Below are 20,771 nucleotides of genomic sequence, written 5' to 3' on the forward strand. Positions count from 1 at the left end.
GAACCTCCCAAGGTGTATCCCTTGTGATGAAAGGTTCACCGTCGAGCATATATTTCTTGCCTGTGAAGACTTTGCAATCGGAAGGGATTCACATTATCAAACAGTAAATCTGAAAGATCTCTTTTCCCGTGTAAGCAAACATCTCATTATCAGCAACTTTAAGGAAATTACCTGTACAATAAATTTTAAATATATATATGTAAATAATTAACTGCTTGTTTTTTTAATTTGGTGCGATGTTTTTCCTTACTGACTTTATTGAAGGCTCTGTCCAGGAGGTTAAAGTACTGTGAAGTGATTGTCCCCCTGTCTGTCACATACCCCTACCATAATCGATGTAACGGTCATCAATCAGTGTTTTAAGCCTAATTATTGTTGAATGTATACACAAAGAAAAAAGTTAAGCACACCCCTATTTCTGAACCATGACAAAAGTCATGGCATGGGACGACTGACCACAGGAGTGAGTGAGTTATGATTTAACGTCACATCGGCAGAATTTCAGCCATATCGACTGACCACAGGAGCTGGGCGATACCAATGTCATCGGATAGAATAAACGATTGACAACAAATAAAGAAGATATTGGTGAGTTGTGATTGAAATTTACTGACAAAAACATCATGGTAACACTGGTACTGTTTTTGACCTGAAAAAATACCTCAAAATAGTATGGAGCTGCAGGATTAAGTAAACGAGTTACGTTTGATGTTTCATGTGAAAATGTTCCTTAAAGTCTCTACTTGACGTGACACGTGAACCAGATCAGAAGCAGATATAACCGCCACGTGCCCGGATGACACATTCCAACCAACGTCTCATGCCTACAGTCACACGTTGGATCTGTTGATGGGTCAACAACAACCACTCCTGATGCAATGCTGCTTCCATTTGGCGTAAATCTTGTACAGGTGGATCTCGTGCCTGTATGCGTCGCCCCAGAATATCCTAAAAATGTTCAAGGGGGTTCAAATCTGGGCTCATTGCTTGCTGGGGTAGATGTTATTGCATTGGCCCTCATGTAATCCACGACTGCATGCGAACGATGAGGCCTGGCATTGTCATCCATGTGTTACACTTGTCGGGAAGCGAGATGCAGCCCAAGACACCTGTGGGGAAGAATAACACAAAGATTATAGTTGAAGGTTTGGGATTCGTCAGTGGGTCCCTGGGCTAAACGCCCTAACTTGGGAGTACAAGTCCGTGACACTACTCTCCTTGAAGTGCGATCTCAGGATTCCCTTCAGTGTATTTAAGGAGATGTCTGCCCTACCATCTGGATAGTGTCATAGTGAACTTGAAGGCTCGACAACCCATATAACCCCATCCACCACTTCCCTCTCACTGTACCCCTTCTCCAACCCAGTGGTAATCTGCCATGCTAGACTGGCAACTGATCCCTGTTCCTTTGTCTGAGATTTGTCCCCCAACTACCTTGAAGTCACTTTTCCAAGCTGCAACTGAGGGTGGTTGTGTTTCATTACTTTCAGATGATATTACAAAACTGCGGCCGGTTACATCAATAAGTTTCTCAGCTTTCGCTTGAATCCTATTCCCAACAGCCCTACCATGGTCTTCCTCCTTAACAGCATTTGCGATGAACTCCTCAGGTCAGGTGAGGTCAGTTTCTCAGGTTCGCTGATTTGTAGTTGTAGTGTCAGTGCAAGATGACAAAGTTGTTCCTTTGATAGTCCATACGGCAGTCCCTTGGCTCTGTATATGGCCTCATCTGCCATGGTTACCAATTTTTTCATCCTGCATACAAGACTCAGGAACTCGAGACATGGACAACGTCAAACATGGCTTCCATCCCCTTCTCCAAAGTTGATGGATCTCTTGCAGTCCCGTTTCACCATCAGCGGCCTCAGTAACGTTCTACCCCTTGAGTGTAGGACATAGTCATCTCGCATCCTGGACGAGCCCCCAAAATTGTTCTCCTTGCCTGGAAGCAAGGTGAGATGCAGCCCAAGACACCTGTTGGGAAGAATAACACAAAGATTATAGTTGACGTTCACTCAGTGCTTTTACTGTCAAAATGGCGACCCCATGAAGACAAAGATCATTCAACATATGTATCGCCCAACGGTTACACAAATAATTGGTTACATGTTGATAACATTGTGTAGTGTGTACTACAATCTATATACTTTTATTGCTTGTTGTCTAGGGGTATATTTACTTAATGAAAGTACACAAAGTGCACCAAGAGCACATGGCAATTACCGAATGGCAACTATAAAAAACTATAAAGTAACTACAATTCAATTGGAACAACCACTGTGTATTACAGACAAGATAATCCAGAAATGACTGGCATATTAATGATTATCAAGACACTGAATATGCATCTTTGTAATGCTCAACTACAAGGTAACAATACTGATTCAGTCTTATGCAGTTACTTTAATATTCCAATATCAACTTGATTATTAATTATCTTGTTTGTATAAAAAGTAACATTTAAACAACACTTTCGTGCTTAACAATAAATTTCGAAACTAAAACAATCAACAGATTCTGACAGGAGATGACCCATTTCACACAGGCTGTTATTGTTTATCATGACGATGAGATACTATTTCCAGAAATTCCTTGCAATTATCCCTAGATCAACGAATATTTAAGCTTATTCCTTGGTATACTACTGTCAATTAAATATAATTCCAAATACAGAACAACTTCCTTCCTACACATGCCAAGAACAGTTAAAAGAGATGAAAACACTCGGAGCAATTGTTTACACATGGGCGCAGCCATCTTGAAACTCTCAGCGCCCCTAGCGGAAGGATGATAACCCCTGGCTTAACATGCCGACTAATATAGACCATTGAACGTGGAACTAAGATGAATTGATTGACTAATTAACAACTAATCATACTCCTGGGAAACAAAAAAAATATCTAACATTCATATATAATAATAGTATTTGATGGCTTAAAGAATATATACAATGAAGTCTAACGCTTTCACAATTTGTACAAACCTATCACCTACATATATAGAACCTTGGACTTATAATAAATGTTTATGTATGTATATTGATGTGGTATTTACCTGTGGGGAAGAATAACAGAAAGATTATAGTTGACGTTCACTCAAAGCTTTTACTGTCAAAAGGCGAGGCTCAAGAAGACAAAGATGAGAACCCCATAGCTGAAATACCATATAAAGACGTGCTGACATAGAGTTGCTTCCCCTTTGACCACGGTTAACACGATAAAGAATGCCAAAGCTGCAGTAACTGAGTGACGAACTATTAGATTTTATGGGCCCCCCTTTTTAAACGCAACATTAAAATAAAGCAATTTACCACATGTTATTCATGTACTGAGGTCGAGTAGCAAGAGGGTGGTTGTCAAAATGAGGAACGACGACTTGTCTCAAAACGTCCCGGATGTCCCGTCCCTGTTAAGTTGCCCCTTATGGTGACCAAATCCAACCTGCAATCATGAGCGATACACCCCAAAGCATTACCGAGTCCCCGCCGTATGCAACAGTCGGTTTAATGTTCCTGAGGGTGTAGGCCGTGTTCCGGTACCTCCAAACTCTTGTTCTTCCATCAGTAACGTGGAGCAGAAAGTGACTTTCGTCTGACCAATGGATCCGTCTCCCAAGATTCCAGTTCTGTCGCGCAATAAACCATGCTAAACGAGAAGCTTTGTGGTGATCTCTCAACAAGGGAGGCTTTATGACTCGTCTAGCCCTCAGTCCTGCTGCTTTCGGCCTCCCTGACGGTCAGGTGCTGAAACGACGATTGGGCAACCACAGCTGTTTCAGACGAGTACTTGTTAAAAAAGGGATCTCGGCTTATGGATAAAGAAGGCCCCTGTCTTCGCGATGTGTCATCACAGGAGATCTGGGATGGTCCTGTACGTCACCGTTCTGAGCATGTTTCTCGACTAAACGGCTTACGACAGTTAGTCCATGAGCCAGACCAGATATTGGTACCACCTGGAATGGCAAAATCTCAGTATGATTTTTTTATATCAATCCATAGATGGAACAAAAACTCTGAAAGCAATCCGGGACGCACAGCTTAGTGGTAGTAATCACTACATAAAGGGTGACCCCAGAGTCCAATCCACGGGACTAGATTTCAGGGTAGGGAAAACCAGAAAGTGGAATAACTTTACAAACAATTGAGTCATATGGTGAAGTATGACCACTCAAAATGTTGGTAACCTGATGCTCTACATGTTGGTATGTAATATAGGACTAATAAAGTAAAAATGTAGGTCACCAGAGGTCAAAAGGTCACAACATTTGACCTCTGCTTAAAATATTATCACCTACCAGAATATATATTGCAGATGCCACTTGATGGGACTTTCTTAACCCAAATTGGCAATCTCATTTAGCATAGTCTCAAATTTATCGAACACTTTCTACACTCATAGGAAAGTTGCAGTGCAAAATTTGATATGATATATGATGTGTATGAATTTTTCTCACATTTTGAACTTAGAAGTATTTTGTACTCTAACATTTGTGCGACCTATACCTTTAAACCTACTTTATGCATTTTTTCCAATTGGAGATACAGTTCAGGAGAGGTGCAGTCGGGGGCCATGCTCACGTTTTGCCTTGTTACAAATAGTTTTAAATTCCAAGTGGGGAGGGGGTCAGAAAACCCTCCTCCAACTGCGCCCATCCACCCTTAACTCGATTATGGCTTCATAGTGCCACCATCTCCATGTAGGGACCTGGCAGAGTAATCTTCAAAACAACTCAATTCTACTCATCAAGAAGAATAGAATCAGTTAAGAAACACGTATGACACGTCTTTATTTACAGACGGATCCAATAATTGCGATGCGCCACTGTTATTGGATCCAGAACTATATTACTAAGACTACCAGACAGTAGTTTTAACTGCAGAATCAAATGCCATTGTAACAGCTCTCAAATGTACCGGTAAACAATCTAAGCATAAGCAGTTTAAATGTTTTTAGACTGTATCGTGCCTTAAGGAAATGAATAATGTATCATGTTCACCTAAATGTTAACTTGAAATTGTTGAATTACATCATAATTTTGCTGCTGGATAATACGACATCGTTTTTATCCCCCGCCCAACAAAAATGGCTGGGGATATAGAAACGGGCTCCGTCCGTCCGTCACGTTTCGCTTCCGGAGCATAACTCATAAACCGTTCAATATTTTTTCATCAAACTTTGCAGGTCTGTCAGGTACATGCTGAACTGGTGCCTTTTGCTATTTAGAAATTTTAATTTTTACGTTTCCATGGCAACAAGATGGACTTAGGTACTGTGAGGGTAGGGTTCCTTTCCGGAGCATAACTCATAAACCTTTCAATATTTTTTCAACAAACTTTGCAGGTCTGTCAGGTACATCCTGAACTGGTGCCTTTTGCTATTTAGAAATTTTAGAAATTTTTATTTTTTACGTTTCCATGGCAACAAGATGGACTTAGGTTCTGTGAGGGTAGGGTTCCTTTCCGGAGCATAACTCATAAACCGTTCAATATTTTTTCATCAAACTTTTCAGGTCTGTCAGGTACATCCTGAACTGGTGCCTTTTGCTATTTATAAATTTTAATTTTTACGTTTCCATGGCAACAAGATGGACTTAAATTCTGCGAGAGTATTGTTCGTTTCCGGAGCATAACTCATAAACCGTTCAATATTTTTTCATCACACTTTGCAGGTTTGTCAGGTACATGCTGAACTTGTGCCTTTTGCAATTAGAAATTTTAGAATTTTTTGTTTTTTTACGTTTCCATGGCAGCAAGATGGACTTCTTTTTTTACAATTTCCATGACAAGTTCCACCTCGGTTAAAACAGGTTAGGGTTTGTTTAGATTTAATTATGTCATAATTTCTGCAACAGGGGCGGGGTATATAGCTACGTTAGTTGCAAACTCTTGTTTTATTTGTTAAACAGCCATGTTGGTATTATTGGTAATACAATGGCTGGTGCTACAGGAAAAGCATTACTCAACAAATCTGTTACACTTCTAAAATCCTGTAATTCTAGGTCTGACACAAGAGAATCCAAGAAGGTATGATTACATTACAGTTAAACCAGCTTTCGGTTACACATATTTGGATTGTCAGTCTAGATTTGAAGAGGTCATTTTGCGACGAGTTCCTATTGTACATTCTTGTTATTCATATGTTAATTTTTTTAACAGTGAGTTTGTTTGTTTGTCGTTAAACGCCGCACTCAGCAATATTCCAGCTAAATGACGGCGGTCTGTAAATAATCGAGTCTAGACCAGACAATCCAGTGATTGACATCATGAGCATTGATCCACACATTTGGGACCGATGACATGCATCAACCAAGTGAGCGAGCCTGACCACCCGATCCCGTAAGTCGCCTTTAACGACAAGCATTGTCCCCTTATACGGCAAGCATGGGTTGCTGAAGACCTTTCCTACCCCGGATCTTCACGGGGTAGAACGGTGAGGATCCTCCGGTCTGTATTCCAAGCATGTACTATGTTGTTTTTTCGTTCACAAGGGATAAATGTTTCAAATCGTCGTTTGTGGAGGATCATATTAAAAAAATGGCATCATTCATTAAATAATTTGCTTTTTAGAAGAAGTAGAATTTATCATTAATTCGGATACACAGGCTTCGTATAAAATTATCAAAGAAGATTTAAGTGGCTGAATCTTTGAGGGGGGTTAAAGTGTAAAATTATTGCCCTTTTGAGAGGGTATGTACACCTTTGCTTATTTGTCCCGGGACACGTGAAGATTCCGGGGTAGAATAGGTCTTCAGCAACCCATGCTTGCCGTAAAAGGTGACTATGCTTGTCGTAAAAGGCGACTAACGGGATCGGGTGGTCAGACTCGCTGACTTGGTTGATGCATGTGATCGATCCCAATTGCGCGGATCGATGCTCATGACATTAATCACTGGATTGTCTGGTCCAGACTCGATTATTTATATTCCGCCGCCATATAGCTGGAATATTGCTGAGTGCGGCGTTTAACAACAAACCAAACCAAAAATCCTACACCGGACTCTTCACCGGTCGGCCTTAATTTGGTTGCTAGTGTCATAAAGTATTATAATTTTTTACCTTGAAGTTTACACGATATAGGGCTTTTCCATTGGACAAGAGGTCGGTCACATGACCGCAAAATTGACGTTCATAAGTGTATGAACGACACAATTTGACGTTCATACGTTTTTCACGAGACCGTGTTCTTGAAATGACGTAAACACTGACGGACTACTTCCACATTCCTGGGGAAACCCCTGGGAATTCCCTTGCACGAAAACATGCATAAGCGTTCTTTCTGATCATTTAGAACCTTTATTCTTGGTCTCAGCGTTTCAGTATACATTGAGAAATGTCAGAGAGCGTGACTGCATGATTGTTCACGAATATCAAAGCTACGGCCCATCCTTATGAACAAACGAAGAAATGCACATCTAAACTATCGTAGTATCGACTCGATCCGTGCTTAGACTGACGTTAACCGTCTCCGGCAATCTATGAATTTACCTTTGTGTCTGTTTGACGCATCTTTATTCACCTTTCAATGATCGGCCAGTTGATCAATGATGACTAACACATGTAACCGCCACAGGTTCATTAACAACTTCGGAAATCTCTCCCGTCACGTTTATCGTGTCGGCCATTGTGACGTATTGTACTTGATGTAAATGTATTACACGCGCAGTCATTGTGACTGACTAACTGAGGTAGTTCTTTACAGACCTTTCCCATCTAATAAGGATATGATTTGAACACATGTGTCGCGTAAGATGTTTTTGAAGAGCAAGTTGTGCATCCATACGCAAGCTCCGACGTTCATACAGTTTGGCCCTCACTCTATGAAGGTTCATACTCCAATGAACTCACACAAAGTGAAGGTCAATTCTTAAGTGTGTATAATGTATATAATGACTGTTCACATGTGATAGTATAGTTATTTTACTGTCCTCTGTGCGGCTGACGAAGTTGGTGTGGCCTTCAATTCTGTTTAATAAGGAATGGAGAAAAAGGTATTCATTGAAGAATAACATTTATTTTCAGAACGCTGAAACCAAATATTTTAGTAAAAACAGCCCTTAACTTATGTGAGTGAGTATGTTTATGCTATACGTCACATCGGTAATATTTCAGCCATATCGTGACTTCCCACTTCTGCATCAGATCTCGGATGTATGATCCAATCACTGGCTTATAATCAGTGTATGGAATAAGAAGTGGTGTCACAGATTTGTTGAGTGCTGCTTTTGCAGCAGCAGCAGCTATTGTATTACCAACAATTCCAACATGGCTGGATAACCAACAAACGAGAATGCCATATTGGCCAGTAGCAAGGTAATTCTATGATGTCGAGTAAAATTGGATGCTGACACGAAGTATATTTAATAGCCTGTAGACAGGAGAGAGAGTCTGAAATAAATATGAATTCCTCATGTGTAATCTGTTTATTAATATATTCTAAAGCAGTTAAAATGGCATTTGATACAGCTGTGAAAATGGATGATTCATCAGGTAATCGAGTTGATAAACTTCTGGATCTAATGACAGTGGCACAGGAAACAGCATCACCATCCTTGGATCCATCAGTAAAAATAGATTTTCATATATATTTCTTAACTGATTATATTCTTGTTGATGTTGTAGTTGACTAGTGTCAGATTTCTTGTGTTTGGATAAGGTAAGATCCACCTGTGGCTTCACCAATTGCCAAGGAGGAGAAGAAAGCAGGCGGAAAGGAGATATTTTTTCAAGTTTTAATATCGGCAGCAGAAATTAAAGGTTTTATTCTTATTCCGAGAGGCGGAATAAGAGAGGACACCTTACTATACAGATCCTCATAAAGAGGATTAAATACACAGTTGAATGCAGGGTTAGACTGATTAGAATAGAACTTTGTGATGTACTGTAAAGATAGTTTTATACGGCGTTGTTTAAGTGATGGTTCATCAGCCTCAACGTACAGACTGTCAATGGGAGATGTTCTGAAAGATCCAAGACAAAGTCTTAGACCCTGGTGATGTATGGGATCGAGTAATGTGAGGTTACTTTTACAAGCCCCACCATGGATATGGAGCCATAATCGAGTTTAGAACGGACAAGTGGTCTTAAAAGTGAAGGAGGGTCGTTTGACCTCTTCCCTATTTGGAATTAGAAATAACCTTTAATAAATCTAGTGCTTTCAGACATTTAGCTGTCAAATATTTAATATGTGATAAGAAAGTAAGGTGATAAAAAAAATATTCCTAACAAATTATCTTCTTTTACAACTTTGATTTGAGTTCCAGCTAGGTGTAAATCTGGGTCCCTGTGTGGTTTATATTTTCGACAGAAATTGATATAATTAGTTTTAGATTTAGAAAACTTAAAACCGTTCTGTTCTGCCCAAACATTGATTTTATCAAGACAAAGTTACAACTGTCTCCCAATCGTGTCTCATACCTCGACATGATACATTAAAATCATCAACAAACAAAGACCCGTCACAAGAGTCATTTAAAACCTTAGATAAACTATTAATTTTTATGCGATAGGTTTATCGTCAAATCCACATTACACTCGGGGTAGAATAGGTCTTCAGCAACCCATGCTTGCCGTAAAAGGCGACTATGCTTGTCGTAAGAGGCGACTAAAGGGAAGTATGGTCAGTCTCGCTGACTTGGTTGATGCATGTCATCGTATCCCAAAATGAGCTGATCGATGCTGATCACTGGATCATATAGCTGGACTATCGCTGATTGCGGCGTTAAACAACAAACAAGCAAACAACATACACTCTACGAGGGGACCTCGGCTTGAATGAGCCCCTCGCATCCCATTGCTGGAAGTAAGAGGAGACTAAATTGGGTAACCTGTTTGCCGTGGGTTGCGCCCCTGTGTCCTTTTAGGACAGGATTCTGGTGAGAGCAGATGTTCCTTTTGCCCAACCCACCACTTTGATCCTTGATCCAATGATACACGTTTCGTTCTAGTGGAATGTGCACGGAGACAACAATCTGTCAATCTGCTGGGCCAACAGCAGTTTGTTAACTCCCAGGTTGTTGTTTGGTATCGTTTTCTGTTGGTTACCCAACCATGTTGGAATTCCTGGGAACACAATGGCTGATGCTGCAGCAGTCAAGAAATCTGTGACACCACGTCTTATTCCATACACTGATTATAAGCCAGTAATTAGATCATAATCCGAGATATGATGCAGAAGAAGTGGGACACCGAAGTAGGTGTTAATAAATTACATGAAATTAAACCAAATATCGGTTACACCTACTTGGGTTGTCGAGATTTGAAGAAGTCATTATTAGACGATGTCGTATTGGCCATTCGAGATACTCACATGGGTTTCTACTAAAAGGTGAGATCATATATCTTCATCAAAGTCATGTCCAAGCTGGAAGCATGAATATGAGATTGTCAAAATCAAAGTTTAGAACAATATTCCATACCATGATGCAAAACCTTTACTAAATGCAACCTCCCCCTCAAACAGCAGGTATGTCCTATTCTGCAGTTGTTTCTCGCCCTCTTACTAAATCTGGAAATGCAAATCAGTCAGTTGCATGTCAAACTGATATCACCTGGACAAAAGTGGACACATAAAGAATCATTACACCATCTTCAACTGTTGACCAGAACCTTGCCTCATCAGGATCTCAGACTGATTCACCAAGATCACCAACTCCTATTTTGAAAAATCCTTGTCAGAAAATAAATTACTCCAAACAAACTGATTGATTACCTAAGGGTTTACGTGATCCTGTGAAACTTTTCAATAAATACCAGATACTTGAAGACATGGATGTCTCCCCATTTCCCCGTACGTGCAACAGAAGCCACTCACCCCGGGCTGGACAAAGCAGATCTCCAGTACTTCAGCCTCCTATAACATGAATAAAAATAACTGCCTCATTCAGTGGAATTGCAGAGGACTAAGGACGAATTTTAATGAAATTCAATTATTGGTACAGGATTTTAAGCCATCAGCAATTTGTCTTCAAGAGACATATCTCATTTGACTTCAGTCAGTACAGTTCATTTCATTCATTTTCTCCACCGGGTGATAAAGCCACTGGAGGATCTTCCATCCTGGTGCGCGAGATGTGATTCACAAGTCCTGTGTCCCTTGATACAAATCTCCAAGCTACTCCATGGTCCCTGGTGTGGTGATCTCCCTTTAGTTACTGACGATCTCTAGCCCATTTTTTTATTGTGTTGTTCCTTAATACGTAATGCTTTTAAAAGTTCCGCAACTAGTTTTAAATCTTATCTGTGATATTCTAGTTCTCATACTGTCCTTTGATGACAGATTTTTATAAAGTTTACATATGTATATTTCATGTCTAATTTCACGTCACGATATGGCTGAAATATTGCCGATGTGACGTAAAGCATTACCTCACTCACTCACTCCAAGCTACTGCAATATGACTTACTTTGCACATTGCATTTACTCTGTGCTCTCTATATATTCCTCCCTCCTCTAATCTTAATTGTTCTGAACTACAATCATTTTGATCAGCTTCCTAAACCTTGTATCATAATGGGTGATTTGAATGGTCAAAATCCCTTATGGGGAAGCATCAATCTAAATTCTAAAGGGAAACTCCTTGAGGATGTTATCTCTGATAATAACATATGTATTTTAATGATGGTTCGAATACATATATTTACATCCTGCTACTGGGACGTATTCTGCGTTAAGACCTGTCGCTATCAGATTCTAACTTGTTAAATGAATTTACATGGTCGGTCCATGATGATCTGTGTGGAAGCGACCATTTCCCTACAATTCTAAAAACTAATAACCCGTCTGACATTCCGCCCTCAACACGGTGGAATTTTAGTAAGGTCAACTTTTCTTTGTTTTAAATCCTCTGTACTGACAAGTTAACACGTGACATTTTCGAGAATGCTCCTGACAATATTAAGTTGTTCTCGGAACAACTGAATAAAATTGCTGATGAAACGATACCTAAATCCTCTGCAAACCCACACATACGAAAACCATGTTTTGATAAAACATTCAAACAAGCTAGAAAGATTAGGAAAAAGGGACTATTTTCGCCGAAACCCTACTCTTCATAATTTGAATCATGTTAAAATTACAAATGCTAAAGCACGACGTACTTTTAAACAGAATAAACGTGTGTCATGGTGAAATTATGTCTCAAGGATCAATTCCCGAACACCTATGTCAAAGGTGTGGAATACGATTCAAAGGATTAAAGGAAAAGGTTCCAAATCTAGCGTTCACCACCTCAAAGATGGTGATCATATACTAACAAATAAAAATGATATCACAAAGAAGTTGGGCGAAACACTCGATAAACATTTTTCATACACAAATTATGTTCCCAAATTTCAGAAATACCAGAAACAAGAGGAAAAGAAAAATATTAATTTTACCTTCGATAATGGTGAAGATTATAATGAAGTGTTTTCACTCCATGAGCTACATACTGCTTTTCGCCAAGCTCATGATACTGCGACAGGAGATGAAATGTACATTATCAGCTCCTGAAGCATTTTAGACATTTTTTATCAGATTTGGACTTCGGGGAAATTTCCTCCATAATAGCAAAATGCCATTGTAATACCCATACCAAAACCTCGATGGGATCATTCTGATCCATCAAATTATAGACCAATATCATTAACTAGCTATGTTTGTAAAACTATGGAACGGATTGCAAATAATCGTTTAATATTGTATCTGGTAACAAACAACCTCATCACAAATATTCAATGTGGTTTCCGTAAAAACAGAAGTACCATTGATCATTTGGTACGTTTCGAATCGTACGTCAAAAATACCATTGTCAATAAACAACATGCTGTATCAATCTTTTTTATCTTGACAAAGCATACGATACGACGTGGAAGCATGGTATTCTTAAAGATTTACACGATTTTGGATTGAGAGGTCGTTTGCCTCAGTTTGTATTCAAGTTTTTAACAGGCAGACAGTTTCAAGTTCGTGTGGGTCATACCCTGTCTGATCATTATAATCAGGATCATGGTGTCCCACTTGGCAGTATTCTATCTGTTACTTTATTTAGCATAAAGATTAATAGCATTTCCAAAGTTTTGAATGATTCACTTGATGGGTCACATTTTGTGAATGAATCTTATATTTCATGTCGTGGCAATAATATGTGTACTACAACTACAGATATATCTTAATAAAATTCAGAAATGGTCACTTGAAAATGGCTTTTAATTTTCAAAAGCCAAGACCAACTGTATTCATTTTTGCAGGAAGTACAAGTATTAAAGAGATCCCGAACTATTTTAGATAGCAATCCTATCAAAGTTGCAGAGGAGGCCAAGCTCCTTGGACTATTTTTTTTATCGGCATTAGACCTTTCAGCCACACATCAAATATCTTAAGACGAAATGCCTGAAGGCTCTAGACTTGCTAAAAGTCGTTGCAAATTCAAAGTGGGGTGGAGATATGAAAACCCACCTTCACTTATATTGGATTATGGTTCCATTGTTTATGGTAGAGCCTGCAGAAGTAAGTAAGAGAAATTAGATTACATACACCAACAGAGACTAAGGCTATGTCCTGGTGCATTTAGAACATCTCCAGTTGATAGCCTATATGTAGAAGCTGATGAACCTTCTTTGCAGCACGTCGTATCAAGGTATCCCTTCAGTATGTTACTAAATTACACTCAAACCCATTAAACCCAGTCTACACCTATGTTTTCAAACCTCCTTATTGAAGAGTTGTTTCGAAGAAAATCTGAGCTGGTTCCACCACTGGGAATTCGGATTAAGCCCCACATTGAAGCTGCTAATATTAATTTAGACCTTATTTCTCCTTATCGGCTTTTGTCTTCTCCTCCTTGGCAAATAGTCCGGACGGAATTAGATCTTACTCTTACTAAAAAAATCTGACACAAATCGATTGGTTTTTCAACAGGAATATCTACAAATGAGAGCAAAATATGAATCACATCGCTCAATATTTACAGATGGATCCAAGGACGGTGACAAAGTAGCAAGTGCCACTGTCGTTGGATCAAAAAGTATATCTTTCCGAATACCAGACTGTAGCTCAATTCTCACTGCTGAAGCAAAGGCTTTTCTGACTGCATTGGAATATGTTCAACATCAATTAAAATTGTCATCTGTTCAGATTCCCTGGCATGTCTTCAAGCACTATAAAATGTCTCTTCCACTCATCCGCATATTCTTGACATTTTAGAGTTGTAAGTGATCTTTCTACTCGCCAATACGACATCGTTTTTTGTTGGTTACCGAGTCATGTCGGCATAACCGGAAACACAAAAGCTGATGCTGCCGCTAAAGCAGCTCTGGATAAATCTGTCACCCACCTACTGATCCCGTACTCTGATTATAAACCTTATATCAGGCAGTTAATGCAGACAAGGTGGAATACCCAGTCAGGTGCAAACAAACTTCACCAGATAAAACCAACTATAGGTTATGCGTACTTGGGTTGCCAGTCAAGGCATGATGAAGTTATTCAACGATGTCGCAGTGGCCACAGTCGTTATACTCAAGAGTATTTATTGAAAGGCGAAGATCCTCCATTTTGCATCCCTTGTGATTAGAGAATCACTGTCAAGCACGTCTAACTTGACTGTGTAGAGTTTTCTCTCACAAGGGATACTTTTTATCAAGTTTCGAATTTAAGGGATCTTTTTATTAAAGTCAATTCTCATTTAATTGTAGACTTTTTAAAAGAAATAGGACTGATCAATAGCTTTTGAATATAAGTGTTTTAACTTAGTTAGATATGTTAGTAATACTACTACTACTACTACTACTACTACTACTACTAATAATAATAAGTGCATATATAATGCGCCAGATTCCATTCACCAAGTGGATGCTCATAGCACTACACTATTATTACCCCGGTCAATGGATCAGTGAGCACTCGATTTTCATTCTCACCTCCCTGGGGAGTATACAACCCAAGCTGCCTGTGAGGCGCTAGAAGGTTAACCACATTACCATCTCATCCTACCGGGTACCCACTCATTGCCGGGTGAACAGAGGCACATTTCGAACAAAGTCAATTGCCTAAGGAGACATCACATGTGGTACATGTGCTTCAGTGTGGGGTAGGACTTATATTATTCTGGTTGTGGCATTTAATGGGGTTGAAGTACAGTAAAATCATTGTCCCCTGATTGTGACACATAAATCCTCATAACATCTAAGTACATTGCAGAGAACTAGAATTTTAATGCATTTCGAAATTGGATTGTTTCTTAATGTATGGCTAGTATTGTCTGCAACTACCAGTGACTAGAGTCATGTCAGGGAGTCATGCAGGTAGCTAAAGTACTGTAAGTCCCCATGGTCCCCAATAATGTGCCTGGCTTTAGTCACTGGTGTTTTATAGTTCGTATTTTAATCATATGAAATGTAACGTTCATGTTTATATGTTGGATGAGAAGTTTTAGTGTTTGAATAAATTATTTTTAGATTTCAATCTGTGATATCATGCTAATGTTTTACTATCCTTTGTGACAGGTATTTCAATTTGTTCTCGTCACCATATGGCTGAGATACTGCCGATGTGACGTAAAACTTTAACTCACTCACTCACTCAGCAAGTAGTAACTCCATCCTCAGAGACAGATAGTGTAAAAAGACACCAAAACATTTAGAGCGAAGTCCATCTGACTGAAAAAAAGAAGGATAAGGGCCTTCTAGCACTTGAGTTACCAAGCTTCTCTTGTTGCCACCACAGTAGAGGTTGAAAATATATTTGAACCTATAGCGATGGAGGTAAGTCCCTCGCTTCCCGGTTCGTAGGAGATGAGCCTCCATGGATGGCTCTGAGGACATTATTCAGTAAAATTGCAGAGGACTTAAGAATATTTTTTAATGATTTACAGTTACTGATGCAGGGTTTTCAGCCATCAGCATTTTGTTAATTAAAAACTTATTTAAAAGATATTGATACAACAGTAAAGGGAAGATATAAAAAGATATCATTCCTAAGAACGATTTGTGCATTTTTAATGATAACTCTAAAACATATTTACATCCTGGTACAGGCACATATTCTTCTCTTGATTTATCACTTACAAACTCTGATCTGCCAGGCCCGTGAAGATTCCGGGATAGAATAGGTCTTCAGCAACCCATACTTGCCGTAACAGGTGACTATGCTTGTCGTAAAAGGCGACTAACGGGATCGGGTGGTCAGACTCGCTGACTTGGTTGATGCATGTCATCGACCCCAATGCCGTGGATCGATGCTCATGATATTAATCACTGGATTGTCTGGTCCAGACTCGATTATTTACAGACCGCCGTCATATAGCTGGAAACCAACCAACAACCAATCTGATCTGCCAAAGGTCATTGGCCCTTGTTCGTATTACTCGACCAGTGAAGATCCGGGGTAGAATAGGTCTTTAGCAACTATGCTTGGTGTAAAAGGCGACTAACAGGATCGGGTGGTCAGACTCGCTGACTCGGTTGATACATGATGTCATGGTATCCCAATTGCGTCAAAAGCCGATGCTGCAGCTAATGCAGCTCTTGACAAACCGTTATCTCCACTACTTATCCCGTATGGTGATATTAAACCAACTATTAAAAGCTATAGTCGGGATCTCATGCAAAAGAGGTGGGACACCCAGGTAGGAAGCAATAAACTTCACGAATTGAAACCAACAATTGGTCATACCAACTTGAGTTGTCAGTCAAGACATGACGAAGTCGTTTTACGACATTGTCGTATTGGCCACAGTCGTTTTACCCACGAATATCTACTTGCGACAGATGAGGACGAACCTCCTAAGTGTATCGCTTGTGATGAAGGTTCACCGTCAAGCATATTTTTCTTTACTGTGTGGACTTTGCAATCGGACGGGATTCACATTATCAAGGTGAAAATCGGAAAGATCTCTTTTCTACGGAAGCGTAGTAGGGCCACGGTGAACTTTGTTGTTGTCTAAGTATCTCCTACGTAGGACTTATTATCTCCTACGTAGGACTTAGTATCTCCTACGTAGGACTTAGTATCTTCTACGTAGGACTTACTATCTCCTATATAGGACTTATTATCTCCTACGTAGGAAATAGTGATTCTAGGCCATACTAAGTCCTACGATAGTAAGGAGGTTGACGTAGCGTAAAAAATATTGTTCCCCTGTGTGACACGTAATCCTATCATCATCGATGTAACTATCATCATCCAGTGTTTTTAAGCCAACTCATTGCTGAGTATTTTTTAATATTGGCTAGTATTGTGCACAACCACCAGTAGCTAAAGTGATGACGTAAATCCTGCTGGGGTATCATGCAGGAAGCAGAGGTACTGTAAGCCCCTTTGATCCCCAACGAGGTGGCCTAGCTTTGGTTACTGGTGGCCTATAGCCCGTGTTTTAAAACTGAATACACGATATTGTTATGCTCAAATATGTTTCAGAAATTGTTTTTAAATATAGTATGCTCAAATATGTTTCATGAATTGTTTTTAAATGTAACTTTTGCTTAAATGACTCAATTGTGAATAAATTAACTTGGTTTCGTCGCACTATGGCTGCAATAATGCCGATGCGACGTTACATTTCAACTCACTCACCAATTGCGTGGGTCGAGGCTCATGATGTCAATCGCTGGATTGTCTGGTCCAGACTCGATTGTTTACAGACCGCCGTCATATAGCTTGAATGTTGCCGAGTGCTGCGTTAAAAAAAAAAAAAAAAATAGATGATCGTGATGTCAATCACTGAATTGTCTGATCCAGACTCGATTTATTTACAGACCGCCGTCGTATTGCTAAATTGATGCAGAGTGCGGCGTTTAACAACATTCAACATGACGATGAATCCACCAGAAACACATACACATTTCCTTGTAGCTTCGACCAAGCTGTCCAGCTTTCCATCAGTTCGAATGGCACGGGTGGCCCAGTCGTCTGAGGCGCCGCGATTCGCTGTGCAGCGTTGCGTCCCTTGGGCTCCCCAGAAACATATGATTGTGGGTTGAATCCCGGTTCGCCCCGATTATGTTTCTAGGTTTGTCATGACCATACCCGTGCTCGTGGATTTCAACGACGTGAAAACGTCTGAGACCAGCATCACTTCGGGCTTTCCTCCCACATTAAGCTGATACGCCCGATATAACTGGAATACTGTTAAAAGAGGCGTTAAAACCAACTCACTCAGTTCGATCTTTGTACTGGTACTAGCGTACTGGAGAACATTTCTTCTTTGACTCGAGGTGAAATTGGGTTTAACGTCGCGTCAAAGATTATAATGCACTTACATAGCGACTCTTCTTTGAGACCGCCTCCGTGGTCTAGTGGTAGAGCGTCCGCCCGGAGAGCTGAAGGTCCGGGGTTCGATCCCGACCATGTCATACCAAAAGACGTTAAAAGATGGTATTTGTTGTTACCCTGTATGGCGCTCGGCATTAAGGGGCTAAAACAAGGACTGGTCGGCTCGGTGTCAGTATACTGTGTCTGAATGGGGTATTCATGTTAAACTGCGGCATGGTATCTCAGTAAACTAGCACTATAAATCGGCATCAGTCCGGACTAGTACAAGCAGCCACACAAACACACACACGTACATACACGTCGCTATGTAAGTGCAATAATCTTGGACGCGACGTTAAACCCTATTTCACCTCACCTCACCTCTTCTTTGAAAGGCAGCACTTAGCTTGAGGATATGTCACGATTTATATTTTATATCATAAACCTTGTAATTGTAACCTGATTTCGGGAAATGCATTAATCTACAATCATCAAGTTCAAATTTCAAAGTCGCTTTATGGCTGAAATAATGCCGATGTGACGTTAAATTTCAAAACGATTTCCCAATATGCGTTTTTACAATAAAAGATAAATTTAATCAGTTGACTTTTTTTTAAGAACGCGTATCATCTTACAATTATTTGTTGTTTATTCCGCAATATTCCAGCTACATGACGGCGGACCGGACAATCCAGTGGTCGCCATCATGAGCATCGATCTACGTTTGATTGTTTGTTGTCTAACGCAGCACTCAGCAGTATTCTAGCTCAATGACGACGGAACCCGTGAAGATTCCGGGTTAGAATAGGTCTTCAGCAACCCATGCTTGCCGTAAAAGGTGACTCTGCTTGTCGTAAAAGGCGACTAACGGGATCGGGGGGTCAGACTCACTGACTTGGTTGATGCATGTCATCGATCCCAATTGCATGGATCGATGTTCATGATTGTCTGGTCCAGACTCGATTATTTACAGACTGCCGTGATATAGCTGGAATTTTGCTGAGTGCGGTGTTAAACAACAAACAAACAAACAGTGACGGCGGTTTGTAAATAATCGAGTCTGGAACACACAATCCAGTGATTGATGTCATGAGAATCGATCCACGCAATTGGGATACGATGACATGCATCAACCATGTCAGCGAGCCTGACCACCCTATCCCGTTAGTCGCCTTTTACGACAAGCATAGTCACCTTTTACGGCAAGCATGAGTTGCTGAAGACCTACTCTGCCCCGGATCTGCATGGGTCGCATCCATCTACGTAATTATGGTAAGATGACGTGCATCAACCAAGTTAGCGAGCCCGACCACCCGATCCCGTCAGTGGCCTCTTACGACAAGAGTGGGTTGCTGAAGAAGACCTATACTTACCCGGGTTGTATTCCTTCAGAAAACAACGTGTCCCACATCACTCTATCAACTCTAAAATGAAATGACGTTTAAATCTCACCAAATAAATGGGTAGACGAAAGACTATAGCGACAGAGATATTGACACTGTCGTCTGGAGTGGGACATCCTTATCTGTTTGGCCAGGCTGACGAATCAATGTCGGAGGAGAAAGAAATGGATTATCTCCCATCAGTGACAACCCAAATATTGACCGATTTATTGCCATGCTAAAACCGTGCGACTGGTCAATAACATGATGGATAAAGTCTGTGACGGTCTGAATTTATAACGATTTATTAAAACAAATCTTTGTCAGACGGTATACAACATTACCCAAAATGACAGTGGTAACATATATATAATGTATTTGCATGATGTTGTTACCCTAACCCCTGGATTCAAGAGGGGCGGTCGGGTAGCCTAGTGGTTAAAGCGTTCGCTCGTCACGCCGAAGACCCGGGTTCGATTACCGACATGGGTACAATGTGTGAAGCCCATTTCTGGTGTCCCCCGCACGATATTGCTGGAATATTGCTAAAAGCGGCGTAAAATCATACTCACTCATTCACTCACTCACTCCTGGATTCCGGTTGGTTGGTTGGTTTGTTGTTTAACGCCGCTCTCAGCAATATTCCAGCTATATGACGGTGGTCTGTATAAATAATCGAGTCTGTACCACACAATACAATCATTAATGTCATGAGCAACGATCCACGCAATTGGGATCGATGACATGCATCAACCAAGTCAGCGAGCCTGACCACCCGATCCCGTTAGTCGCCTTTCACGACAAGCATAGTCACCTTTTCCGGCAAGCATGAGCTGCTGAAGACCTTCTCTACCCCGGATCTTCACGGGTCGCATGGATCTACGTAATTACGATAAGATGACATGCATCAACCCGTCAGTCGCCTTTTGCGACTAGCATAGTGATTTCTTACGGCAAGCATGGGTTGCCGAAGATGTATTCTACCCCGGACCTTCACGGGACCCTGGATTCCGGGGGCGATCAGGTAGCCTAGTGGTTAAAGCGTTAGCTCGTCACGCCGAAGACCCGTGTTTGAATCCCGACGTGGATACAATGTGTGAGCCCATTTCTGGTGTCCCCCAACCGTGATATTGCGGGAATAGTGGTAAAACCGACGTAAAAC

General features: G+C 40.5%; 1 protein-coding gene across 1 annotated transcript in view; it reads right to left on the reverse strand.

Moving 5' to 3' along the window:
* Positions 1–1,793: 1,793 nt before the first annotated feature.
* The window catches only part of LOC124115442 (uncharacterized protein K02A2.6-like), a 46,579-nt gene continuing 27,601 nt past the window's right edge, over positions 1,794–20,771 (reverse strand). Inside the window, exon 6 of the mRNA XM_048380774.1 lies at positions 1,794–1,974. Within this exon, the coding sequence (XP_048236731.1) occupies positions 1,794–1,974 (181 nt within the window). The remainder of the gene's footprint in view (positions 1,975–20,771) is intronic.

This window comes from Haliotis rufescens, unplaced genomic scaffold, assembly GCF_023055435.1.
Source record: "Haliotis rufescens isolate VD_foot unplaced genomic scaffold, xgHalRufe1.0.p SCAF_33, whole genome shotgun sequence".
Lineage (NCBI taxonomy): Eukaryota > Metazoa > Mollusca > Gastropoda > Lepetellida > Haliotidae > Haliotis > Haliotis rufescens.